The sequence below is a fragment of the Periplaneta americana genome, chromosome 16 (genome assembly GCF_040183065.1).
Source record: "Periplaneta americana isolate PAMFEO1 chromosome 16, P.americana_PAMFEO1_priV1, whole genome shotgun sequence".
NCBI classification, from domain to species: domain Eukaryota; kingdom Metazoa; phylum Arthropoda; class Insecta; order Blattodea; family Blattidae; genus Periplaneta; species Periplaneta americana.
In genome coordinates, this window is record NC_091132.1 from 185,028,927 (window position 1) to 185,053,099 (window position 24,173).

General features: G+C 34.8%; 1 protein-coding gene across 1 annotated transcript in view; it reads right to left on the reverse strand.

Annotated features, from left to right (window-relative positions):
• LOC138692229 (protein FAM184A) overlaps positions 1-24,173 on the reverse strand; it is a 136,776-nt gene that overhangs the window by 73,076 nt on the left and 39,527 nt on the right. Inside the window, exons 2-3 of the mRNA XM_069815360.1 lie at positions 20,024-20,175; positions 9,226-9,360 (exon numbers count right to left, since the gene is read on the reverse strand). Of these exons, the coding sequence (XP_069671461.1) occupies positions 9,226-9,360; positions 20,024-20,175 (287 nt within the window). The remainder of the gene's footprint in view (positions 1-9,225; positions 9,361-20,023; positions 20,176-24,173) is intronic.

Genomic DNA, 24,173 nt, shown 5'->3' on the forward strand with positions numbered 1-24,173 from the left:
TAGAAATCATTAGTAGGAACACCGTAAAGCGATGAATAAAATACATCCAAGTCGGTAAATAAGAATATTGTAATTCATAAAAGAAGTCGTTATGTAAACATGTAAATCGTGAAAAAAATTGGTATTTAAATATGTAAATCGTGAAGGAAAAGTTTTAATTTAAATATGAAATCGTAAAGAAAAAGTTGTAATTTAAACATTAAAATCGTAAATAAAAAGAGTTAATTTAAATATGAAAATCGCAAAGAAAAGTTTTAATTTAAATGTGGAAATCGTAAAGAAATGGTTTTAATTTAAATATGGAAATCGTAAAGAAAAAGTTGTAATTTAAATATGGAAATCGTAAAGAAAAAGTTGTAATTTAAATATGGAAATCGTAAAGAAAAGCTTTAATTTAAATATGGAAATTGTAAAGAAAAGTTTTAATTTAAATGTGGAAATCGTAAAGAAATAGTTTTAATTTAAATATGGAAACCGTAAAGAAAAAGTTGTAATTTAAATATGGAAATCGTAAAGAACAAGTTGTAATTTAAATATGGAAATCGTAAAGAAAAGCTTTAATTTAAATATGGAAATTGTAAAGAAAAGTTTTAATTTAAATGTGGAAATCGTAAAGAAATAGTTTTAATTTAAATATGGAAATCGTAACGAAAAAGTTGTAATTTAAATATGGAAACCGTAAAGAAAAAGTTGTAATTTAAATATGGAAATCGTAAAGAAAAGCTTTAATTTAAATATGGAAATTGTAAAGAAAAGTTTTAATTTAAATGTGGAAATCGTAAAGAAATAGTTTTAATTTAAATATGGAAACCGTAAAGAAAAAGTTGTAATTTAAATATGGAAATCGTAAAGAAAAAGTTGTAATTTAAATATGGAAATCGTAAAGAAAAGCTTTAATTTAAATATGGAAATTGTAAAGAAAAGTTTTAATTTAAATGTGGAAATCGTAAAGAAATAGTTTTAATTTAAATATGGAAACCGTAAAGAAAAAGTTGTAATTTAAATATGGAAATCGTAAAGAAAAAGTTGTAATTTAAATATGGAAATCGTAAAGAAAAAGTTTTAATTTAAATATGGAAACCGTAAAGAAAATGTTTTAATTGAAATATGGAAACCGTAAAGAAAAAGTTGTAATTTAAACATGGAAATCGTAAAGAAAAAGTTTTAATTTAAATATGGAAATCGTAAAGAAAAAGTTGTAATTTAAATATGGAAATCGTAAAGAAAAGCTTTAATTTAAATATGGAAATTGTAAAGAAAAGTTTTAATTTAAATGTGGAAATCGTAAAGAAATAGTTTTAATTTAAATATGGAAACCGTAAAGAAAAAGTTTTAATTTAAATATGGAAACCGTAAAGAAAATGTTTTAATTTAAATATGGAAACCGTAAAGAAAAAGTTGTAATTTAAACATGGAAATCGTAAAGAAAAAGTTTTAATTTAAATATGGAAATCGTAAAGAAAAAGTTGTAATTTAAATATGGAAATCGTAAAGAGAAGCTTTAATTTAAATATGGAAATTGTAAAGAAAAGTTTTAATTTAAATGTGGAAATCGTAAAGAAATAGTTTTAATTTAAATATGGAAACCGTAAAGAAAAAGTTTTAATTTAAATATGGAAACCGTAAAGAAAATGTTTTAATTTGAATATGGAAACCGTAAAGAAAAAGTTGTAATTTAAACATGGAAATCGTAAAGAAAAAGTTTTAATTTAAATATGGAAACCGTAAAGAAAAAGTTGTAATTGAAACATGGAAATCGTAAAGAAAAGTTTTAATTTAAATATGGAAATTGTAAAGAAAAGTTTTAATTTAAATGTGGAAATCGTAAAGAAAAAGTTTTAATTTAAATATGGAAACCGTAAAGAAAAAGTTGTAATTTAAACATGGAAATCGTAAAGAAAAAGTTTTAATTTAAATATGGAAACCGTAAAGAAAAAGTTGTAATTTAAACATGGAAATCGTAAAGAAAAGTTTTAATTCAAATATGGAAATTGTAAAGAAAAGTTTTAATTTAAATGTGGAAATCGTAAAGAAAAAGTTTTAATTTAAATATGGAAACCGTAAAGAAAAAGTTGTAATTTAAACATGGAAATCGTAAAGAAAAAGTTTTAATTTAAATATGGAAACCGTAAAGAAAAAGTTGTAATTGAAACATGGAAATCGTAAAGAAAAGTTTTAATTTAAATATGGAAATTGTAAAGAAAAGTTTTAATTTAAATGTGGAAATCGTAAAGAAAAAGTTTTAATGTAAACATGGAAATCGTAATTCAGCAATAATAGCAAAAAAATCGCGTTCAACACAAAATCGCGATCGTAAAACATGGTTTTGTTTTTACCATAAAAATGTTCAACTCTTTGACTCAATTAGCACAAATTGTAATAAAAAGAAAATCATTCACGAAAATCAAGTGTCCGTAAGTGTAGCCTTTTTTCGAGATGTTAATTTTTATATAGACGGTGATGGGATATTCGAATTTCGACAATTAACTGTAATGATTTCAATCTTTTTGGAGATGATAGATGGTATATTTTTAATTTCGAAAATGAACAGAAATGATTTTCAATTGATTTTATAGTAATGTGGCATTCATAGCTTGTAGCTATGTTTTCCACATATGGAAACTACATAGCGTTTTAAGGAGTTTCTCTTTAAATGGATACGTTTTCAGCATAATGGATCGGGACTTTCGAATCACCCTAAGTTTTTAAAATCAGGAAGATTATGTTACTTCTTTACATTTTATGTAGCTCCATACTCAGTAATACACTCTATTTTGAGAAAAGAATAGCATATTCTTCATTCTACTTTGGTATTTCTCTGAAGTCACATATTTTTTAAAGCAAGAAATTTCATAAAATAAATTTACTTCATCCACATTAAGTATATTTACATTTGAAGGCAAATAATGGATAATCTCTTCAAATATTTCTCGTTCCGGAGGAAATCTCAGCAATACACATTCCATAGATATCTTATCTTGTGCATGAATAACTGAGGTATTCGAAGCATTCTCATGAAATTCACAAGAGGGACTGATAATTCTATTGTGGAAAAAGAACAACTTCTTCTAAAGATACCAAAAGTCGACACTTGCAGTGGCCAAACATGACCAATTTTGTCATTTTTCAAATTTGATGTCATTTTGTACCCTAATTCTCTAGGTTTAAGATGGTGTTTGTTTCATGTAAATTTGATAAATAGTTTTCGAGAAATGAACAATTTATTGCAACGCTGCAGATTTAAAGTGTCCAGATGGGTCAAACTTCATCCCTTATTTCCTGGAGTATCTATTTCGTGATACATTGCTAAATTTAAACAGTGATAGCATATAACTTATTGACGAGATTCTTTTATGCTCGACCATGCCGAATGTAGTAAATTATACACCTGGTAGCAGCCCTTTAATGGACCTCATTAAAGTTCAGGTGTTTCACCAATCAGAAAGTACCATTGTAGCAATATGAAAGCGCAAGTATCGATTATTCTCGGATATGCAATTGAAAGACAACTAGCGAAACGTCACGGAGGCTGGAAATCCAATACTGTCGCAGAAGGTTATGTTGAAGAATCGATCCAAAATAAAATTGAAATCTCAAATACAATATTAAACTCAGTCGAAAAAAACAACACACAAATTAACATCAATTCATCTTCCAGCCTTTCACAAAGCACATTCCCGGAAATTCATTTCACCAATTGCACATTAAATCACCTATATTTGAAATAAAGTCAGTTCTGTTACTATAATAATTAGCGTTAATTGTAAATAATATTCAAATAAATTCAATTTGTCATCTCGTTTTTCAATGTCTAATTTAATTTCAATGTTATATCAAGATTAATGTTTATTTTACTTTCTAGATTATATCAAGGTCAATGTCGACATTTGTTTCTCGGAAAAAATCAATACTTTCGCGTCTGCGCACATCTCACAATTTACGAGCTATTGCACAAGGTCATTTCCGCTCCTCAGTCAGATAAGAATAAAATGAATACTTCTGAATAATTTCAAGTTAGAAATATGGTCGAGCATAAAAAGTCGTATGAAACTTGCCTATAATGGTAATTAAGACGCTCGTATGAAAATTATGAAACTCGCTTGCGCTCGTTTCATAAACATACTCGCGTCTTAATTAGTACCATTATTGGCTCGTTGCATAAAGTACTATTTTAAAATTAAACCTTAATGTCTTATAACATTTATAAGCGAACATTAATAATAAAATGTACAACTTTTTTAACAATAATTATAAGTATTACAATTTTTTACACTTGAGAAACTAGTCACATGACATACTTTAGTAAATACAGGTCCAGCAGTTTAAAAAAAAATCGTGAATCTATCATGGTTGTAACAGAAATTAGAGCAGTTCAAAACAATCGTCACATCAACAATGACTTTATATTGTTACATGATATATTGTTAACAGAACTGATTTATTTTACTGCAATTAGCTAGTTTTTATGAATGTTCTGTGTGAGAAAATTAAAAAAAATAATCTCTCTTCCTTCCTGGAGTTCAGTTTTTCTATTAGCCTTAACAGCAATATGGAAGACTCGATTGTAGTTACCCTCTCATCTTAAGTTTTGATTGTGGCATCATTAAAAAACCACAATATTGCATTAGGAAAAGTTCTTCTACAGGAATATGCCAGAAATATTAAATTATATTAATAATTAACCAGCTATTCTTTTGTAACGGTTGTGACACATACAGATACGGAATTAAAAAATGGGCCGAGTCTTGATAGAGTCCTCCTCTATGTGGGCAACAAACGTCGCATGAGTGTCCACAAGTAGCATACATTTAGGCGCTCTTTTTTACTACACATGCGCAATGCGTTGTATCTGGAACTTAGTAAAATTATATGGCCCAAATTTTGTTTCTGGATCTGTACACAATTTTAAAAGTTAATTTTTAAAAATATCTTGAATGTTCGATTCTCATCTCGTCATCTTGCGGCTTTTCTTAGACTCATTTGAATTTTCATCATTATTGCTCTGAATATTTTCATTTTATCGGCATTTTTTGCACTGTAACGGGTGTGACAGAAATGTTACCCACCTCAATATTTAATTTTATATTAATTTAAAATCTGTTAATCCTGTTGAATAACTATATTTTAAAAATTCTTTACTTGTACTTAAAGAATGGCGTTTACTATCCGTGTTGAAAGCTACAAGATCGTTTATTTTAATTTTAAAAATGTTATTTTTGTAACGGATGTCACACGATTTTGTAAACGGATGTGATAATTAACACATAAAACGTGCCTTTACTTCATTTTACAAGGGAAATTAATACTTCACAAAAATTTCGTTGAACAAACTAAGCTACGAAATATTAAGAAATTTTATTACAAACAATTTTGTACTATTATCTTATTTTCACATAAGGGTAAATTATTTTATTTTATTATATGTTTTTTGGTAATTTATAAGGTGTCTGTTATAAAAGAATGGGTGTAACACTGAAAATTCGAGTATATCTGGGGATTATTAAATCCAGGGACGTTCTGAGGACGAATTTTGTACAAAAACAAAAAGGAAAGTTAGGGGACTGTCGCCAGAAAATGGAGACGTTTGATAACCTTATTCCAAAGTGCAATTTGGTTTATTTGGATATCTCTGTCAGTTCTCTCACAGTATGAGTTTATAATCTCGTCGCCAGAAAATGGAGACTAAAATGCAATTTGTCTCTGTCAGTTCTCCCACAGTATGAGTTTCTAATCTCGTCGCCAGAAAATGGAGACTAAAGTGCAATTTGTCTCTGTCAGTTCTCTCACAGTATGAGTTTCTAATCTCGTCGCCAGAAAATGGAGACTAAAGTGCAATTTGTCTCTGTCAGTTCTCTCACAGTATGAGTTTCTAATCTCGTCGCCAGAAAATGGAGACTAAAGTGCAATTTGTCTCTGTCAGTTCTCTCACAGTATGAGTTTCTAATCTCGTCGCCAGAAAATGGGGACGAAAGTGCAATTTGTCTCTGTCTGTTCTCTCACAGTATGAGTTTCTAATCTCGTCGCCAGAAAATGGAGACTAAAGTGCAATTTGTCTCTGTCAGTTCTCTCACAGTATGAGTTTCTAATCTCGTCGCCAGAAAATGGGGACGAAAGTGCAATTTGTCTCTGTCAGTTCTCTCACAGTATGAGTTTCTAATCTCGTCGCCAGAAAATGGAGACTAAAGTACAATTTGTCTCCGTTAGTTCTCTCACCGTATGAGTTTCTAATCTCGTCGCCAGAAAATGGAGACTAAAGTGCAATTTGTCTCTGTCCGTTCTCTCACAGTATGAGTTTCTAATCTCGTCGCCAGAAAATGGAGACTAAAGTGCAATTTGTCTCTGTTAGCTCTCTCACCGTATGAGTTTCTAATCTCGTCGCCAGAAAATGGAGACTAAAGTGCAATTTGTCTCTGTCCGTTCTCTCACAGTATGAGTTTCTAATCTCGTCGCCAGAAAATGGAGACTAAAGTGCAATTTGTCTCTGTTAGTTCTCTCACAGTATGAGTTTCTGATCTCGTCGCCAGAAAATGGAGACCAAAGTGCAATTTGTCTCTGTCAGTTCTCTCACAGTATGAGTTTCTAATCTCGTCGCCAGAAAATGGAGACTAAAGTGCAATTTGTCTCTGTTAGTTCTCTCACAGTATGAGTTTCTAATCTCGTCGCCAGGAAATGGAGACTAAAGTGCAATTTGTCTCTGTCAGTTCTCTCACAGTATGAGTTTCTAATCTCGTCGCCAGAAAATGGAGACTAAAGTGCAATTTGTCTCTGTTAGTTCTCTCACAGTATGAGTTTCTAATCTCTTCGCCAGAAAATGGAGACTAAAGTGCAATTTGTCTCTGTTAGTTCTCTCACAGTATGAGTTTCTGATCTCGTCGCCAGAAAATGGAGACCAAAGTGCAATTTGTCTCTGTCAGTTCTCTCACAGTATGAGTTTCTAATCTCGTCGCCAGAAAATGGAGACTAAAGTGCAATTTGTCTCTGTTAGTTCTCTCACAGTATGAGTTTCTAATCTCGTCGCCAGGAAATGGAGACTAAAGTGCAATTTGTCTCTGTCAGTTCTCTCACAGTATGAGTTTCTAATCTCGTCGCCAGAAAATGGAGACTAAAGTGCAATTTGTCTCTGTCAGTTCTCTCACAGTATGAGTTTCTAATCTCGTCGCCAGAAAATGGGGACGAAAGTGCAATTTGTCATTGGTAGTTCTCTCACAGTATGAGTTTCTAATCTCGTCCCCAGAAAATGGAGACTAAAGTGCAATTTGTCTGTTAGTTCTCTCACAGTATGAGTTTCTAATCTCTTCGCCAGAAAATGTAGACTAAAGTGCAATTTGTCTCTGTCAGTTCTCTCACAGTATGAGTTTCTAATCTCGTCGCCAGAAAATGGAGACTAAAGTGCAATTTGTCTCTGTCAGTTCTCTCACAGTATGAGTTTCTAATCTCGTCGCCAGAAAATGGAGACTAAAGTGCAATTTGTCTCTGTCAGTTCTCTCACAGTATGAGTTTCTAATCTCGTCGCCAGAAAATGGGGACGAAAGTGCAATTTGTCATTGTTAGTTCTCTCACAGTATGAGTTTCTAATCTCGTCGCCAGAAAATGGAGACTAAAGTGCAATTTGTCTCTGTTAGTTCTCTCACAGTATGAGTTTCCAATCTCGTCGCCAGAAAATGGAGACTAAAGTGCAATTTGTCTCTGTCAGTTCTCTCACAGTATGAGTTTCTAATCTCGTCGCCAGAAAATGGAGACTAAAGTGCAATTTGTCTCTGTCAGTTCTCTCACAGTATGAGTTTCTAATCTCGTCGTCAGAAAATGGAGACTAAAGTGCAATTTGTCTCTGTCAGTTCTCCCACGGTATGAGTTTCTAATCTCGTCGCCAGAAAATGGAGACTAAAGTGCAATTTGTCTCTGTCAGTTGTCTCACGGTATGAGTTTCTAATCTCGTCGCCAGAAAATGGAGACTAAAGTGCAATTTGTCTCTGTCAGTTCTCTCACAGTATGAGTTTCTAATCTCGTCGCCAGAAAATGGAGACTAAAGTGCAATTTGTCTCTGTCAGTTCTCTCACAGTATGAGTTTCTAATCTCGTCGTCAGAAAATGGAGACTAAAGTGCAATTTGTCTCTGTCAGTTCTCTCACGGTATGAGTTTCTAATCTCGTCGTCAGAAAATGGAGACTAAAGTGCAATTTGTCTCTGTCAGTTCTCCCACGGTATGAGTTTCTAATCTCGTCGCCAGAAAATGGAGACTAAAGTGCAATTTGTCTCTGTCAGTTGTCTCACGGTATGAGTTTCTAATCTCGTCGCCAGAAAATGGAGACTAAAGTGCAATTTGTCTCTGTCAGTTCTCTCACAGTATGAGTTTCTAATCTCGTCGCCAGAAAATGGAGACTAAAGTGCAATTTGTCTCTGTCAGTTCTCTCACAGTATGAGTTTCTAATCTCGTCCCCAGAAAATGGAGACTAAAGTGCAATTTGTCTCTGTCAGTTGTCTCACGGTATGAGTTTCTGATCTCGTCGCCAGAAAATGGGGACTAAAGTGCAATTTGTCTCTGTCAGTTCTCTCACAGTATGAGTTTCTGATCTCGTCGCCAGAAAATGGAGACTAAAGTGCAATTTGTCTCTGTCAGTTCTCTCACAGTATGAGTTTCTAATCTCGTCGCCAGAAAATGGAGACTAAAGTGCAATTTGTCTCTGTCAGTTCTCTCACAGTATGAGTTTCTAATCTCGTCCCCAGAAAATGGAGACTAAAGTGCAATTTGTCTCTGTCAGTTCTCTCACAGTATGAGTTTCTAATCTCGTCCCCAGAAAATGGAGACTAAAGTGCAATTTGTCTCTGTCAGTTGTCTCACGGTATGAGTTTCTAATCTCGTCGCCAGAAAATGGGGACTAAAGTGCAATTTGTCTCTGTCAGTTCTCTCACAGTATGAGTTTCTGATCTCGTCGCCAGAAAATGGAGACTAAAGTGCAATTTGTCTCTGTCAGTTCTCTCACAGTATGAGTTTCTAATCTCGTCGCCAGAAAATGTAGACTAAAGTGCAATTTGTCTCTGTCAGTTCTCTCACAGTATGAGTTTCTAATCTCGTCGCCAGAAAATGGAGACTAAAGTGCAATTTGGTTTATTTGGATATCTCCGTTAGATGTCTCACAGTATGAGTTTTTAATTTCGTCTAAATTCGTCACACACTCGGTGAATGTGGCTCCCTATACGCAGTGCGAGCAAAGGCGTATCTACGTACCTGCCCTCCGCTGCAGCTCGTCCTGCAGCTCCCGGTTCTGCTGCTTGAAGCTGGTCAGGTCCTCCTCCAGGTGCCGCAGCCTTCTTCGCACGCATTCTGACTCCTTGTGCGCCGCCGCCAGCTCCGCCTGCAGCCCTGCAACCACCACATGCAATCTTTGAACTGACGAGAAAGGAGAGGAAAGTGCGGATTCCTCATGCAAAATGCCGTCTGCTTGTGACATATTGGCAACATGTTCTCCGAAACAGCGTAACAAAACTTACAAGATTACACGAGGCAGATGTTTATTTGCTAATCGGCAATCTCTCTCTCTTTTTAAATTTCATTAAAACCTTCTTTAGCACTTGCTCTTTAAATATATTGGTGATAACCTGATGGCGGTGAAATAAAGTGGCGTCAGCACTAGAACGACTCTAACACTTCCCTGCAGTATTACAATATAGTACCAGCGCAACTATCGAAAAATTTTACAGTGCCTAGTCTTACATTATTTAATATTTCAACGCCTGTCTTACTGGTAGTGGTACAGATTACGTCTGCTACTACTGTTTATAATAAAGTATGATCCATGACATTTCATTTTTACGACCTCGTGCACTGACATTCCTACTTTCTTCAGCTTGTTGAACACTGTATTCAAGTAACAAGTGCTAAATAAAACAGTAACATTTACATGAAAAATTCTGTTACTTTATTTAAAGTAATTTGAAAACAGTTGAATTAGGATTAGGAATGGGTATCTTGTCCAACTTAAACTCCTTAAAATATGAGATTTGAAAGAAATTAAAGTATATCAATATCGTGAAATTAAAAAAAAAAACAAGTGGTATACAAGCAGAAAAAAGGAAGGGTTACGAGGTAAAGAAGGGAACGACAAGAAGAAGACAAGGTGAAGGGAGCGAACAAGGCGAAGACAAAGAGAACAAGGGGAATAGAAGGAAAACAAGGGGAAGTTAAGGAGAATGAGGGAAAGACAAAGAGAAGGGGAAGAGAAGAACAAAGAAAAGGAAGGCAACGAGAAGAGTAGACAAGGAGAACAAGGGGAAGTCAAAGAGAACAAGGGAAAGACAAGGAGAATGAGGGAAAGACAAAGCGAAGGGGAAGAGAAGAACAAGGAAAAGGAAGGCAACGAGAAGAGTAGACAAGGAGAACAAGGGGAATAGAAGGAGAACAAGGGGAAGTCGAGGAGAACAAGGGGAAGACAAGGAGAATGAGGGAAAGACAAAGAGAAGGGGAAGAGAAGAACAAGGAAAAGGAAGGCAACGAGAAGAGTAGACAAGGAGAACAAGGGGAATAGAAGGAGAACAAGGGGAAGTCGAGGAGAACAAGGGGAAGACAAGGAGAATGAGGGAAAGACAAAGAGAAGAGGAAGAGAACAAGGAAAACGAAGGCAACGGGAAGAGTAGACAAGGAGAACAAGGGGAAGTCGAGGAGAACAAGGGGAAGTCGAGGAGAACAAGGGGAAGACAAGGAGAATGAGGGAAAGACAAAGAGAAGGGGAAGAGAAGAACAAGGAAAAGGAAGGCAACGAGAAGAGTAGACAAGGAGAACAAGGGGAATAGAAGGAGAACAAGGGGAAGTCAAGGAGAACAAGGGGAAGACAAGGAGAATGAGGGAAAGAAAAAGAGAAGGGGAAGAGAAGAACAAGGAAGAGGAAGGCAACGAGAAGAGTAGACAAGGAGAACAAGGGGAAGTCAAGGAGAACAAAGGGAAGACAAGGAGAATGAGGGAAAGACAAAGAGAAGGGGAAGAGAAGAACAAGGAAAAGGAAGGCAACGAGAAGAGTAGACAAGGAGAACAAGGGGAATAAAAGGAGAACAAGGGGAAGTCAAGGAGAACGAAGGGAAGACAAGGAGAATGAGGGAAAGACAAAGAGAAGGGGAAGAGAAGAACAAGGAAAAGGAAGGCAACGACAAGAGTAGACAAGGAGAACAAGGGGACTAGAAGGAGAACAAGGGGAAGTCAAGGAGAACAAGGGGAAGACAAGGAGAATGAGGGAAAGACAAAGCGAAGGGGAAGAGAAGAACAAGGAAAAGGAAGGCAACGAGAAGAGTAGACAAGGAGAACAAGGGGAATAGAAGGAGAACAAGGGGAAGTCAAGGAGAACAAGGGGAAGACAAGGAGAATGAGGGAAAGACAAAGAGAAGGGGAAGAGAAGAACAAGGAAAAGGAAGGCAACGAGAAGAGTAGACAAGGGGAACAAGGGGAAGAGAAGGAGAATAAGAGGAATGCAAAGAGGAGGGAAAGAGGAGAAGAAGGGAAAGATAAGTAGAAGGGAGGAGAAGAAGGGGAATGCAAGGAGAACAAGGAACGGCAAGCAGAACATAGAGAATACAAGGAGGACAAGGGAAATGGAAGGGCGGGAAGTGGTTGCAATTGTACGTGACGATCAACTAAAAAATTACCATTGTCATATTTAATGAGTAGAAAGGAGAATTTTATGCCAAATGTTAAACATGACGTAATACATGTTATGTTTGTAAGCGAACTTCGTTAAACTGTTTTGAAGTATGATTTGAAGCGTCTAGCATTTGCGTGCCTACAAGCATAACCCTTCTGTATCCAGTTGTGTCGGACTCTGGCAAGAATGCCACATTGTTCTGTATTTCCTCCGCGAAGGGTTTCAACTTTGGGGATGTTAATTACTTTTCTTATTCCCATCTCCCGAAACAAGAAAAAACAGAGAATATACGAGTCGGGCGATCTAGCAGGTCACTTACAGGTCCATAGCGTCCAATCCACCTGTCAGGAAAAGTAAAATGTAATTAGTCATGAACAGTCCGCGAAATAGCGTTGGGACACAATCGTGTAAAAACCACATGGTTCCTCTTCTTCTCGCGGGAACATTTTCCAAAAAATCTTTGTTGAGAGTGATGTTGACGAGTAAGTGGGGATTTTAGTTTCGGCCTCTGTAAACCGTGTCTTGATGCGGCACGCATTTCCCATTGTACTTCGTGTCCTTGATGGACTCCGCCACAAGCAACAAATCCTGGTGTAACATGTAGGCTACAACTCATTCTTTAGCCCTGTTTATTTATAACGTTGAGTTTCTAGTCGGTTTGAGAGTGTTAGCCGAATTCCTTCCACCACTCTTCTTTTGTCAGTTCAAGCAAATGGATGTACCGCAATCATCAAACCTGGTTAAGCTTGTTTAACTTTGTTGGATATAAGAAAGGACGGTGATGAAGTCTTTCACGAAACGAAAACACTTCCTGAAGAGCTGAGTGTTGAAGTACAAATGCCAGGAATTGTATAGAATCAAAGATATTGGTCAAATTTTCCCTCAAAGAAGCTCATAGATTATTTCAGATCTTCTGTGTTCCTCCATCTTCTAAATTATATAATTTCTATATTTTATAACAGGATTAAAAAAGGTGACAGGAGATTTGTAGAATCAGTATGTTATTGCGCCGAGCTTTCAAGTGATGGGTGGTTGTGTGATAGTTTGGTTTTGGTTTGAATATTTGCGATTCATTCATTCATTTAGTTTTCTGCTGAAGGGCAGGTTCTTCACTGCATACCTTGCATCCTCCAATCTTCCCTCCCACCCCCCCTTCCTCTTAGACTCCGCATACGATCCATGTATGTTCTTAGTCTGTCATCTGATATCTTCTTCCCTTAACTCTTATCTCGTTTACCATTCCTTCCAGTGCATCCTCCATTACACAGTTTCTTCTTAACCAGTTACCCATCTAATTGCTTTTCCTCTTCCTGATCAGTTTCAGCATTACTATTTCTTCACCCTCATTCAGACGCTAATTAACCTAAGCCAGTGTTTCTCAAACGTTTTTGTTCCTTTCGAAAGCAAATTAATCATTTTTGTAGCATATTTTAATACCAGTATACCTATATTTTAAAATAGAATTAATTAAAATTAATTTATTTCAATTAATTTTATATTAGTATTAACTAATTAAGTTAATGTCAATAGAAGAAAATTTAATTTATGTTTTTAATAATTCTAGGCTGTTAGAGTTTGGATAATCTTAACTTATTAATTAACAAAATAAATAAATGTTGGTACTCACATTAATAATTCTACAGGTTTACTTTTTACACTTGCGTGTTTCGTCTCTAAGTGCCGTTTCAATCTCGCCGGTTTCATACACTCGTTGGAAAGCACTTCGTAACAAACAACGCATTGCCACACCAAGTAAATGCAAGTTCCAAATAACTCTTGTAATATTTACGAAGTATTTTTTCTTTGAACACAACTAGATGTTTCTTTAATGACACTAGAATCACTGATATTAATATCTTCACACATAGCTTCTGAACTATTAGCACTGCCTAAATGAAGCGTATAATCACGTTCCTTTCTTTTCAAAGATCCGGATCGAAGCCAGTTTTCCATTATGTATAATGGGCACTATTTAACACAGAGACATGGACAGCTACTGCGTGTACCACATAAGAAGGATTTCAAACAACTTACTGCTAACAGGCAAGCGATGAATTAACAATGCACAGAATTTCTTTTAAGTTACTTGTCATTGGCGACAAAAAATACACTGTGTCCGGGACAAAATTTACCAATAAGAAAGTTTAGTAACTCGCGTAATAATGGAGATAGGAAAATGAAATTTGCGGCAAATGAAAGACTGACATTTTAAGTTTTATGTGTGATGTTGGCAACATTTGGTCATTGTTGTTGACATAGCTGTAATTAAAATGGCGTTCACAGTGCAACAAAAAATTCAATGCTGCTATTGGCTTGCCGAATTCAAGTATCCGAAGATAGTGGAGAGAAGATTTAGACAACAGTGGCCTGAGAAGCAACCACCAGATAGGCACACAATAACAACTTGGCATAGAAAGCATACAAGATTCAATTGGTTCAAAAGTTGAAACCAAACGACTTGCCTGCACGACATGATTTCGCTAGTGACATGTTGTTGAAAATTGATACTGAAAATGAATATCTGCAGAAGGTCGTGTTTAGTGATGAGTCCACCTTCCACGTCTGTGGGATCGTCAACAGGCATAATTGGGGATACATAAAAGATATTGTGTGCAAGACTGTAGTGGCAGATTTGGAGGATCTGCGTCGGAGAATTGTCGCTGCTTGTGCAACTGTCACTCCAGAGATGTTACGAAACACATGGCAAGAACTTGAATATCGCCTGGACATCTGTCGTGCTACAAGAGGTGCACACATAGAAATTTATTAGTGGTCATTCGAAACTTTGGAAGTCCCTTTGTCAATTCCCGCAAACAGCATTTTCATCCATCAATTATTTGGTGAGTTATTAAACTTTCTTGTTGGTAAATTTTGTCCCGGACACCCTGTATAATTAGAAAAGTATTGTAATTTGAATTTCTGGAACTGATTCGCCCGGATTTTAAAATAGGTGGAGTCTAAAATTTCTTATATCGTCATCTGGAAAAACAGATATAAAAAGAATTAATACAGAAACATGTCAGTTTTTCAACAAGTAAATATGCAATTTGGCACGTTCTATTATTGGTGTACGACGTACAGTACGTGACCATTTCAGTATGCTGACTGGATGTCGGCAAAACTATAGAAAGTCATAAATACATGAAAAGATTCGGTACTTTGGTCGTCTGTTATGAATTCGAGTGGTCCCTGGCTGGGTTACAGACGCGGTATGTGCAGGGAAAACATAGCGAGAAACGCCACGTTCATAGTGCTTTAAATCCCTCTTTTGTTGCTGAGAGTAGAGTGGGAATTCCGTAGACGAGTAGGGAAATAAATTTCATAAAATGTCAGTACTGGGAGAAAAAGTGAAAGGCGATTGCCATGTGTCATTTCCAAACTCTGAGATTTTCAGCTATAGTGTGATACGCAATTCGTTTGAATTTTATTCTTTCTTCTGTCTTTTTTGAAGGACCACAAGGGCAGACCTCGAAGACCACAAGTGGTCCGCGGATCATAGTTTGAGAAACGCTGACCTAAGCTGTTGATAAAGCGTCGTAAAATAACCTACTACTTTATTGGTATCTTAGACGCCAGCGGAAATAATTTAGACCCCCGGGGTGTGTGAACATCTGATTATTTGCAAGCCTGGTTTAAGTTAAAATGTAGGTTGTAATGGTGAATATTTGTAAAGAAACGGTGGTCGATGGCAAGAGAAATGAAAATATTCAGAGAAAACTTGTTCTAACACCGTCTTTCTCATCAGAATTTCCACTTGTAGCCACCAGGATCTGAATTCAAGCCACGAGGTTCGAAATCCGACACAATAGCTGTGGAACGTCGTCCTATTTTCGGGGTAATGGCTTTCTGCATCGCATCAAGATTGGAATCCACTCTGCCGGCTGAAGTGGCATATCTGCTTTTAAGTGAATATTTACCTACTTGAATGCGATATCGGTGACGTTAGCTCGCATCCCACTAATGCGGGGGCGGTTGACGTCACGAGGGCTGCCCAAGTGCGCTTTCCACACCCCTGACGCCTGAAATAGCAGGCAGTGACGTGACGGGCCCGAGTTCGCTGCTCTGAAACACCTGCCAGCTGGCGGGGCTTCGTTCTTTATTGAGGCAGTAATTAGCCTTATGCGTGTTTTTCCACCAAGAACCTTTACAAGAAAGAACTACAGCCTTTAAATAGTCGTGAGTCATCAGCGTGTGCAGCGATTTAGCCTAACTAAGCATACTGGTCGGATTTTGTTAGTATTCAGTATCTACGCCTCAATTTATCAACAGTAATATCACTGGAGGTTTTGATTTATCCAGAGAAAATCAAAATCTAGTGGGATTTAATTGACTATTACACGATTAGAAGAAAGTATATGAAGATTAAAAGAAATAAAGTACTCTAATACAATAAAATATTGACTTACTAAAATTATATTTCACTAATGTTAGCTTCACCAAAACGTTTGAACGGAGCCACCATTTTCATTTAACTATCTATGCGGTAAACAAATGACGATCGCAAAGCATGTTTTATAATACCGTAAAATATTTGCAGTTTGAAATGCTGACAAACAAAGAAACAAATGATAGGGAGGTTATAAAAACAGAAGAGAGTACGGTATATAAAGATTAGAAGAAATAAAGTACTCTAATACAATAAAATATAATTGACTTACAAAATTCCATTTCACTAATATTAGCTGACCAAAATGTTTGAACGGAGCCGCCATTTTAAGTTCACTATCTATGCGGTAAACAAATGACTATCGCAAAGCATGTTTTATAGTACCGTAAAGAATTTGCAGTTTGAAATATTGGCAAACAAAGAAACAAATGGTAGGAAGTTGATAAAAACAGGAGAAAGTAGGCTATATAAAGATTAGAAGAAATACTCTAATACAATAAAATAGATATTAATTGACTTAGTAAACTTCTTTTTTCACTAGTGTTACCTTCACCAAAATGTTTGAACGGAGCCGCCATTTTCAGCCTGCTATCTATGCGGGAAACAAATTACGATCGCAAAGCATGTTTTATAGTAAGAATTTGCAGTTTGAAATGTTGGCAAACAAAGAAACAAATGCTAGCGTAGTTATAAAAATAAACAATTACTATGGAAGCGATAAAATTAAACAAATGCTAGGGAAGCGATAAAATTATGCGATAAGCAGCCATGATTGGTTGAAAGACGTCCTTTCGTACCGTTTTATTGGTCAAAAGTAGTATGACGTAGTAAAAGTGTAATAGTCAGAGAGAAATGTTAAAATTAGATAATAAATCGGGCAAACTAAGGAAATATGTTAACATATGCATTTAAATATGCAAAATAATAGTACATTATGCAACGAGCCTATAATGATAGTAATTAAGAATCGAGTATGGATATTTATGAAACGAGCGCAAGCGAGTTTCATAATTTTCATACGAGCTTCTTAATTACCATTATAGGCGAGTTTCATACGACTTTTTATGCTCGACCATATTTCTAACTTGAAATTACCGGTATTCAGATGTATACATTTTATTTGTATCTGACAAGATCGGAAGTGACCTTGTTCTAGGTCGTGAATTGTGAGATGTGCGCAGACGCGAAAGTATTGATTTTTTCCGAGGAACAATAATGTCATTGACCTTGACGTAGTCCCGTTACACTTGATAATATTATAACCTTGATTATTGAATTCGACATTGAAAAACGAGATGACAAATTGAATTTATTTGAATATTATTTACAATTAACGCTAATTATTATAGTAACAGAACATAACCTTCTGCGACAGTATTGGATTTCCAGCCTCCGTGACTTTTCGCTAATTCTCTTTCGATTGCATATCCGAGAATAATCGATACTTGCGGTTTTATAACGGTACAAAGCTGACTTGTCATTGGCTGAACACATGTAAGCTGAGTTATCATTGGCTGAAGACCTGTACTTTAATGAGTAGGTGTACTTTAATGACATCCATTAAAGGACTGCTACCAGATGTATAATTAGTACATTTCGGCATGGTCGAGCATAAAAGTACATATGCATTTAAAAGGGAAAACCCTAGTTATGCAAAATAAAGTTGGCTTCATTCGAACGCCAAAATCATGATCGGCAAAATCCACTTTTACTTTTTCAATATGCCAAATGAATAAAAACGTGCAATTGCATGAAGTACTGCGGTCTAATTATAAACATTATCAGATAAGGATCCCAGTGGCTAGGTTATTAGTCAAGCAGAAAACATTAGTTAAAATAAGCTTATGGCAATTAAGAGATACTGATCTATACTAATAATAGGCTAAATCTGTAACCGAATTTTTCTGGTAATTTTCACTTTTCCAAAAATAATTGGTGTTAGCATGTATAATTAACCATCCTGAAACCAAAAATTGCTTTTTTTTAATTTTTGTTTGTATGTTTTTCTGCCTGGATGTTTGTTACCTTTTCACGCGATAATGGCTGAACCGATTTATGTGAGCATTGGAATATAAATTAAGTTCGTTGTAACTTTGGATTTTATGCTATATGGCATTCAAAATACTTTATTTAAAAGGGGGGTTATAAGGGGGCTCGGATTAAATAAATCGAAATATCTCGCTTATTATTAATTTGTATTCATAATGTTACATAACAAAAGTTTCTTTAAAAACGGTTTCAGATAAGTTTTATTCTATGCAGAATTTTGATAGGACTGATATTTAACGAGACACACGACTTTTAAAATAACAAATGTCCTATTTTAATTATGTAATTACTTTATTTTTATTTCTAACAAGTGCAGCGTAGCGCACGGGTACAGCTAGTTATACAGGGACATCATTTTATTTTTACTTCAATTTTTATTGTACCTGAGTTTTTGAATGTACTTCACTCCCACCCCTTCTACTAATGAAGTTCCAACTCCACACAGAACCAAGACCGCAGATAGTAAGCAGTACTGAGTTACTGAGTATAGTACGTTCCAGAAATATGTTCGCGTTTTCCAGTGACGAAAGAGCTTTCAATGTTGAATCATATTTTCGCACAGGTAACTGTCCGTTTGCCTACGTCGCATCCCGATTTCCCCCACCTGCTTCTGCTCGCCCCTCTGTAAAAGCTGGGCTGTCTTAGCTCTTTTCTGAAAACATTAATTTCTGTTAGGAATTGGACGTTTACGTAATATTATACAGCTGTTTAATTTAATTTAAATAAAAGGGCCTCGTTAAGTAATTAACTGTCACGTGATTTCCTCCCTTTCTACAATCCTGCGGCATAACCATTTGGACGGACAGTAGATAGCATGTCTGAGTAATTTTATATTTTCGGGTCGGGCAGAAGTGAAGATTGAATGTACAGTACTTAGAGTAGGTACAGAATTATTTCAACATGAGTTACTAGTACGAAGGACGAAACTGGCAATTGGAATTAGATGCAATAGTCTATAGTGCGATAATATGCACAAAAGAACTGAAGCCTGTATCGAAATGAACGGCCACCATTTTCAAAATTGTGTTTAAATATTCATATTATGATTATTTTTCAATACAACTTCTTTCTCTATATTGTACGCTAATGTGCTGTAGACAGTGTAATATACACTGCATAATGAATACGTTCGCATGGATAACTCACTTCGTGAGTAAAAACACTTATTCTTAATACAGTACTGTACTTTGATTAAAGAAAAACCTAATGAAAATTATCAAACTCAAAATCGCGATATTTCCTAGTTTACGTAAATGGATGAACTACTTTTCTTCCTTCCTATACCTAGTAGAGTGATTTGTGTTTTACGCCAGTATCATCGAACTCCAGTCTTGGAGGGGGGAGCAAGCGGTGTTTCCTGTTCTCTAAAGGTATAGACAGGTTAATATTAAAAATGTTAGTAAAAATAATATGATGTCCCTGTATAATAAAATAACTACTGTATTAATAATTGCTTAATCTAGTATGAAATGTAATTAATGACTTAACTTCTCACTTTGTAAGTATAAGACCATTGGGCCAGCAATTGATGAATTCTGTTGGCCTACATTTCTTAATGAATAGTATCACTATTACGTTACATAATGTAGTAAGCATTCATGTCACTAACGTACTTTCTCCCTACCGCTTCACCTCGCGATCTTCATTTCGTGAGCAAGAAACATTATGTCTACTTAAAGCTTTCCCCCTTCAAAATGTTCCTTCATATGGAGTGGCGAACATCAGATTGAGACAAGTGGCCAACAGGCTTGGAGCTCACGTAGACACTTTCTCTCAGCCCCAATTTCTCTTGCAAGGACTCATTTTCGTGTATATTTTAAACGTTCCTGCATTAATTAATTCATTCAGTCTGCTTCCGATACGGGTCGTCCCTTGGCTGCATAGCAATAGAGCTTGGCATTAATTTTTTATCCAGGGATATGGCAGGTTAGCAGAACACAGGACCACAGATATGTACTCACTGTCCACGCCCGAGCTCTTGATCAGGACTTCCCGTTGCAAGTCCTCCATCTGGTAGCGCAGTTTGTTGGACTCGTTATCACGTGCGGTCAGTTGTGACGTCAGTTCCGCCAGTTGCTCCTGAAAGCGGGCCTCCTGGCTCACCAGACTTCTCCTACAACACAAGAATAACAAGAGAGTGATATTAAAGCTAATAAAATTCTACTCCAGTCCAGCTTTTATAACAAAACAGAGAAATATCACGGTTGGGATTGCCATGCGCCACGAGAAATCAGGATTGTTTCGATTTTTGAACTTCAAAAACTGACCTTCCAGAAAAAAAGTCCAATCAAAATTCTGATTTCGAGGAAATAAATGAAATTAAATGTTTAATATACAACCGCCATTACAAAGGAGTAACATCATTGTTATCATTGTAAAGGTATAGGAATAATATATGGTATAAGTTGGTAATATTGTGATAGTTCCTTTTGAGAATTTATTACTATTTTACTGAGCGAGAGAAGGTCCGGTTTTGTGCAGAAACTTGTCCACGAACATTCCCTTAATACGTTGACGCAAAAAACCGATACAAAAACGAATAATCAAAATTTGTTTGAAGAAACGTTTCGATTATCCAACTAAATTAATTTATTCTGAATTTAATGTATTTAATATTGAACAAATTTATAAGTATACGCTGTTAAAACTTTATCATAAAAATCGTAATAAGTTTGTATTACAGACACACAATTATGACACAAGACGAAATATTAATTCAACATTAGTAGAACCTAAATGTCTCACATCTGCTGGTCTAAAGCAAAGCATAAATTTTGGCCCTCGGTTGTACAATGCTTTAACTAAATTACACCCAGAACTTCTAACATGTAACCCACTAACATATAACAAGAAAATTAGAAATGTGTTAATATCTTCAATTTGATTAAATACATTTATAGCCTATGTGTATGAATTAATCAACCTATATTATATTTGTATTCTATAATTTTGAAATATATATTAGTGCTACTTTTCACGTGCGATATTATTCTTCTCTAGTGTTAATGTTATATTATATAATTCCATTGCCGCTGTAATTATATTTTAGTTCCTATTTTATTTTACTTATTTATTTATATTATTATTTTTTATTTTAATATTATATCTGAACTGCGACCGAGCACGAGCGCTGCTCATTCGGTCTCAAATTTTGTTAATACTACTGTATCTTCTTTTTATATTGCTTGTATTATTTTATTTCTATTTCTCTTTGTTTGTTTTGTAATTATATTTCTTTATTCTGTATATTTGAATTTAAATAAATTTGAATTTGAAATAAATTTGAATTTGAAATTTGAATTCTCTCGCTCAGTAAAATTGTGATAAATTCTCAAAAAGAACTATCACAATATTACTCGTATCACAATATTACTAACCTTTACCCCATACATAATTTATTTCCAAAAAATCATTTTCCAAGCATTGTCAGTTGCCAAACATAATAGTATATATACAGTAATAATAATTGATAGAAATTACAATAAGTTACTAAGAGAAATTTACGCGAACAGAAAATAATAATGTAGAATCCAAACTAATTACACATAAGAACGTCTTCAAGCTGGTATTTATTTATTTATTTATTTATTTATTTATTTATTTATTTATTTATTTATTTATTTATTTATTTATTTATTTATTTATTTATTTTTAACTTTGTTGGCTTCCCTTCCTTTATTAATTGGTAGGTATATTTTTATATTTAGAATTCTTTGGGTATGTTATATATTCATTTATTGGTATATTATATTAAAGAGAAGAGATCATTTTATTATACACTAGGGGTCAATGCTTCAGTTTTTTTGTGTTCCGTAATTTTTATTTTTATGTTAATAATTTAAAGTATTAAAATTTATATTATTATTATTATTATTATTATTATTATTATTATTATTATTATTATTATTGTTATTATTATTAAATTTATTAAATTATTTATAGTATTAAAGATTTGTTTAAAAAAGCAGAAACGTTACTCAACTGAAAGTTTTCAACATTAAACAAATGTATTATTTTATTAAAATATTTTCACAGAAATCTTAATAACTTTGAAAGGTATATGCATAAATAGAGAACTAAAAATATGAATTCTCTGCGTTTACTTGAACCTAAATGTAAAACCAGTGCAGCTTTTTATCATAGCATGAGTCAAGGTCCCAGATTATTAAACAAATTTTATTCTGATATTATTTTAACCACTAATCCTTTCAAAATTAATAAAAAAATAAACAAATTTATATTGGATTTATACAGTAGTTTAGGTTTAAAGATATTTAACACTTTTTAATTTGTATTCACTCTCAATTTTATTTTTGTCTGCATTGGAATCCCCTCCTGAGCACGAGTCTTACTCATTGAGGAGTGGGCTAGTTTATATTATATTGTATTAACGTGTATTCATTTGAAACTTACTAGCCATACAAATAAATAAATAAGTAAATAAATAAATTTATGTATAATTATAGCATTTTGATTATATTTTTTATTATACAGACACTAGAAATAAAAGTAACTATAATGTTTGATATAGATGGTTTTTGAGAATTGACACAGATCTTTTAATGGTTGAAGTGACGTTTTCTGGAAAGATGTGAGGATTACAATTTTTTTATTATTTTTTTTAATTATAACACCCAAAATTGCCGCCAGTCGCCGCGGGCCCCTATTCGTGCCTTGTGTATGTGCGTCGCCAGCTCAAGGTCATGCTCGCATCGTAGTCATATACCCGATCGAAGAAGACCACATTTATTTCAATAGTGTTATTAGTCACTAAGTTATAGTGTCGGAAGAGATCACCCTGCAAACGTTACATCGCCCTTTCGGTCCTGATACCTCATGTGTCGGTCTAATTATAGAGAAGAATTCACGTCAAAACGTATGTCAAAACTTTAGGAAAACATTTCTCATACGTAGAAGATGAAAATGCCATTATGAACATGTGTCTGGAAATGTTTTATTTCTTTGTTAAGTGATCTTTTTCTACAGCTCTGTTTACATTGTATGATACGCAAGCTAGTCGGTGTGGAATGCCATCATGACTATCGTGTAACAATACTCCACACCAGAACAATCTGATTAATTACTAGACTTCGAAGTTGAGGCACCAGTCCGGGCGATACAGGTTAACTGACAGCGGAGTATTGGGTGGAGGTGGGGTAACAGGCGAGGCGTTGTCTACTTTTTCCGTCTTCGATCCACTGTGCTGTCTGTCTATTCAATTCTTTTTATTAGCTTTATTCACTTCTTTCTATTAACTTTTGTCTGCAATTGTTTAGTCCAAAGCCTCCACAAATGTATGTACTGAAGCATTAACATTTCCCCTTGCCATCAACAGACGTAATTTTTACAAAACAATAGTTCATAAATTGCAATATATATATTATTTTATACGTATTGAGACCTGAAGAATTAAAAAATGGGAAAATAAGTACATGGTACCCTTAAAAAACAGACTCACTGGCACACTCTTTATAAATGAAAGGCATAGTATTTGAAAACATGTTCAAAATATTCCTTCTTTGATACCCTACAACTTTTGTATAAACAGTTTCTTCATAAAATTAGAAATAAGAAAGTTACAAGCATTGTTCCACACTTTTTACTCACCCTGTATATCCTCAATTTTCCCTCCGAACACGAATTTCACTCATACGGGAGTTAGATTCATAGGAAACAGAACATAATGTTGTTTCTTAAATGGTTATCTAAAATGTTGTATGTTTTATTGTAATGTTACAATTTTAAAACAAGTTCATTATTTATGTTGTTTCTTTTAATTACAAATATTTACGTTCTAGTAGTAGTAGTAATAATAATAATAATAATAATAATAATAATAATAATAACTGTCCATGTATTGTGGGTCCCTATCACCGCGGCATGGCGCGTCCTCAGGTTGCGGATCGAGGAGACGGCCTCCAGATATGGAGGGTAGCTGTGAATATATTGAATAAGCAGTCGCGGACAGCCGATGAGGGGTGGTCCTCCAGCTTGGGGGTTGGGCGAAGGGCTAACAACCCATCACCGTAAAAAACAGCTTGTTACGAAACCTTCAAATAAGCTTCGGAATGGGACTGATTTTCTGGCACGACCACAGAAAAGGAATAAGAT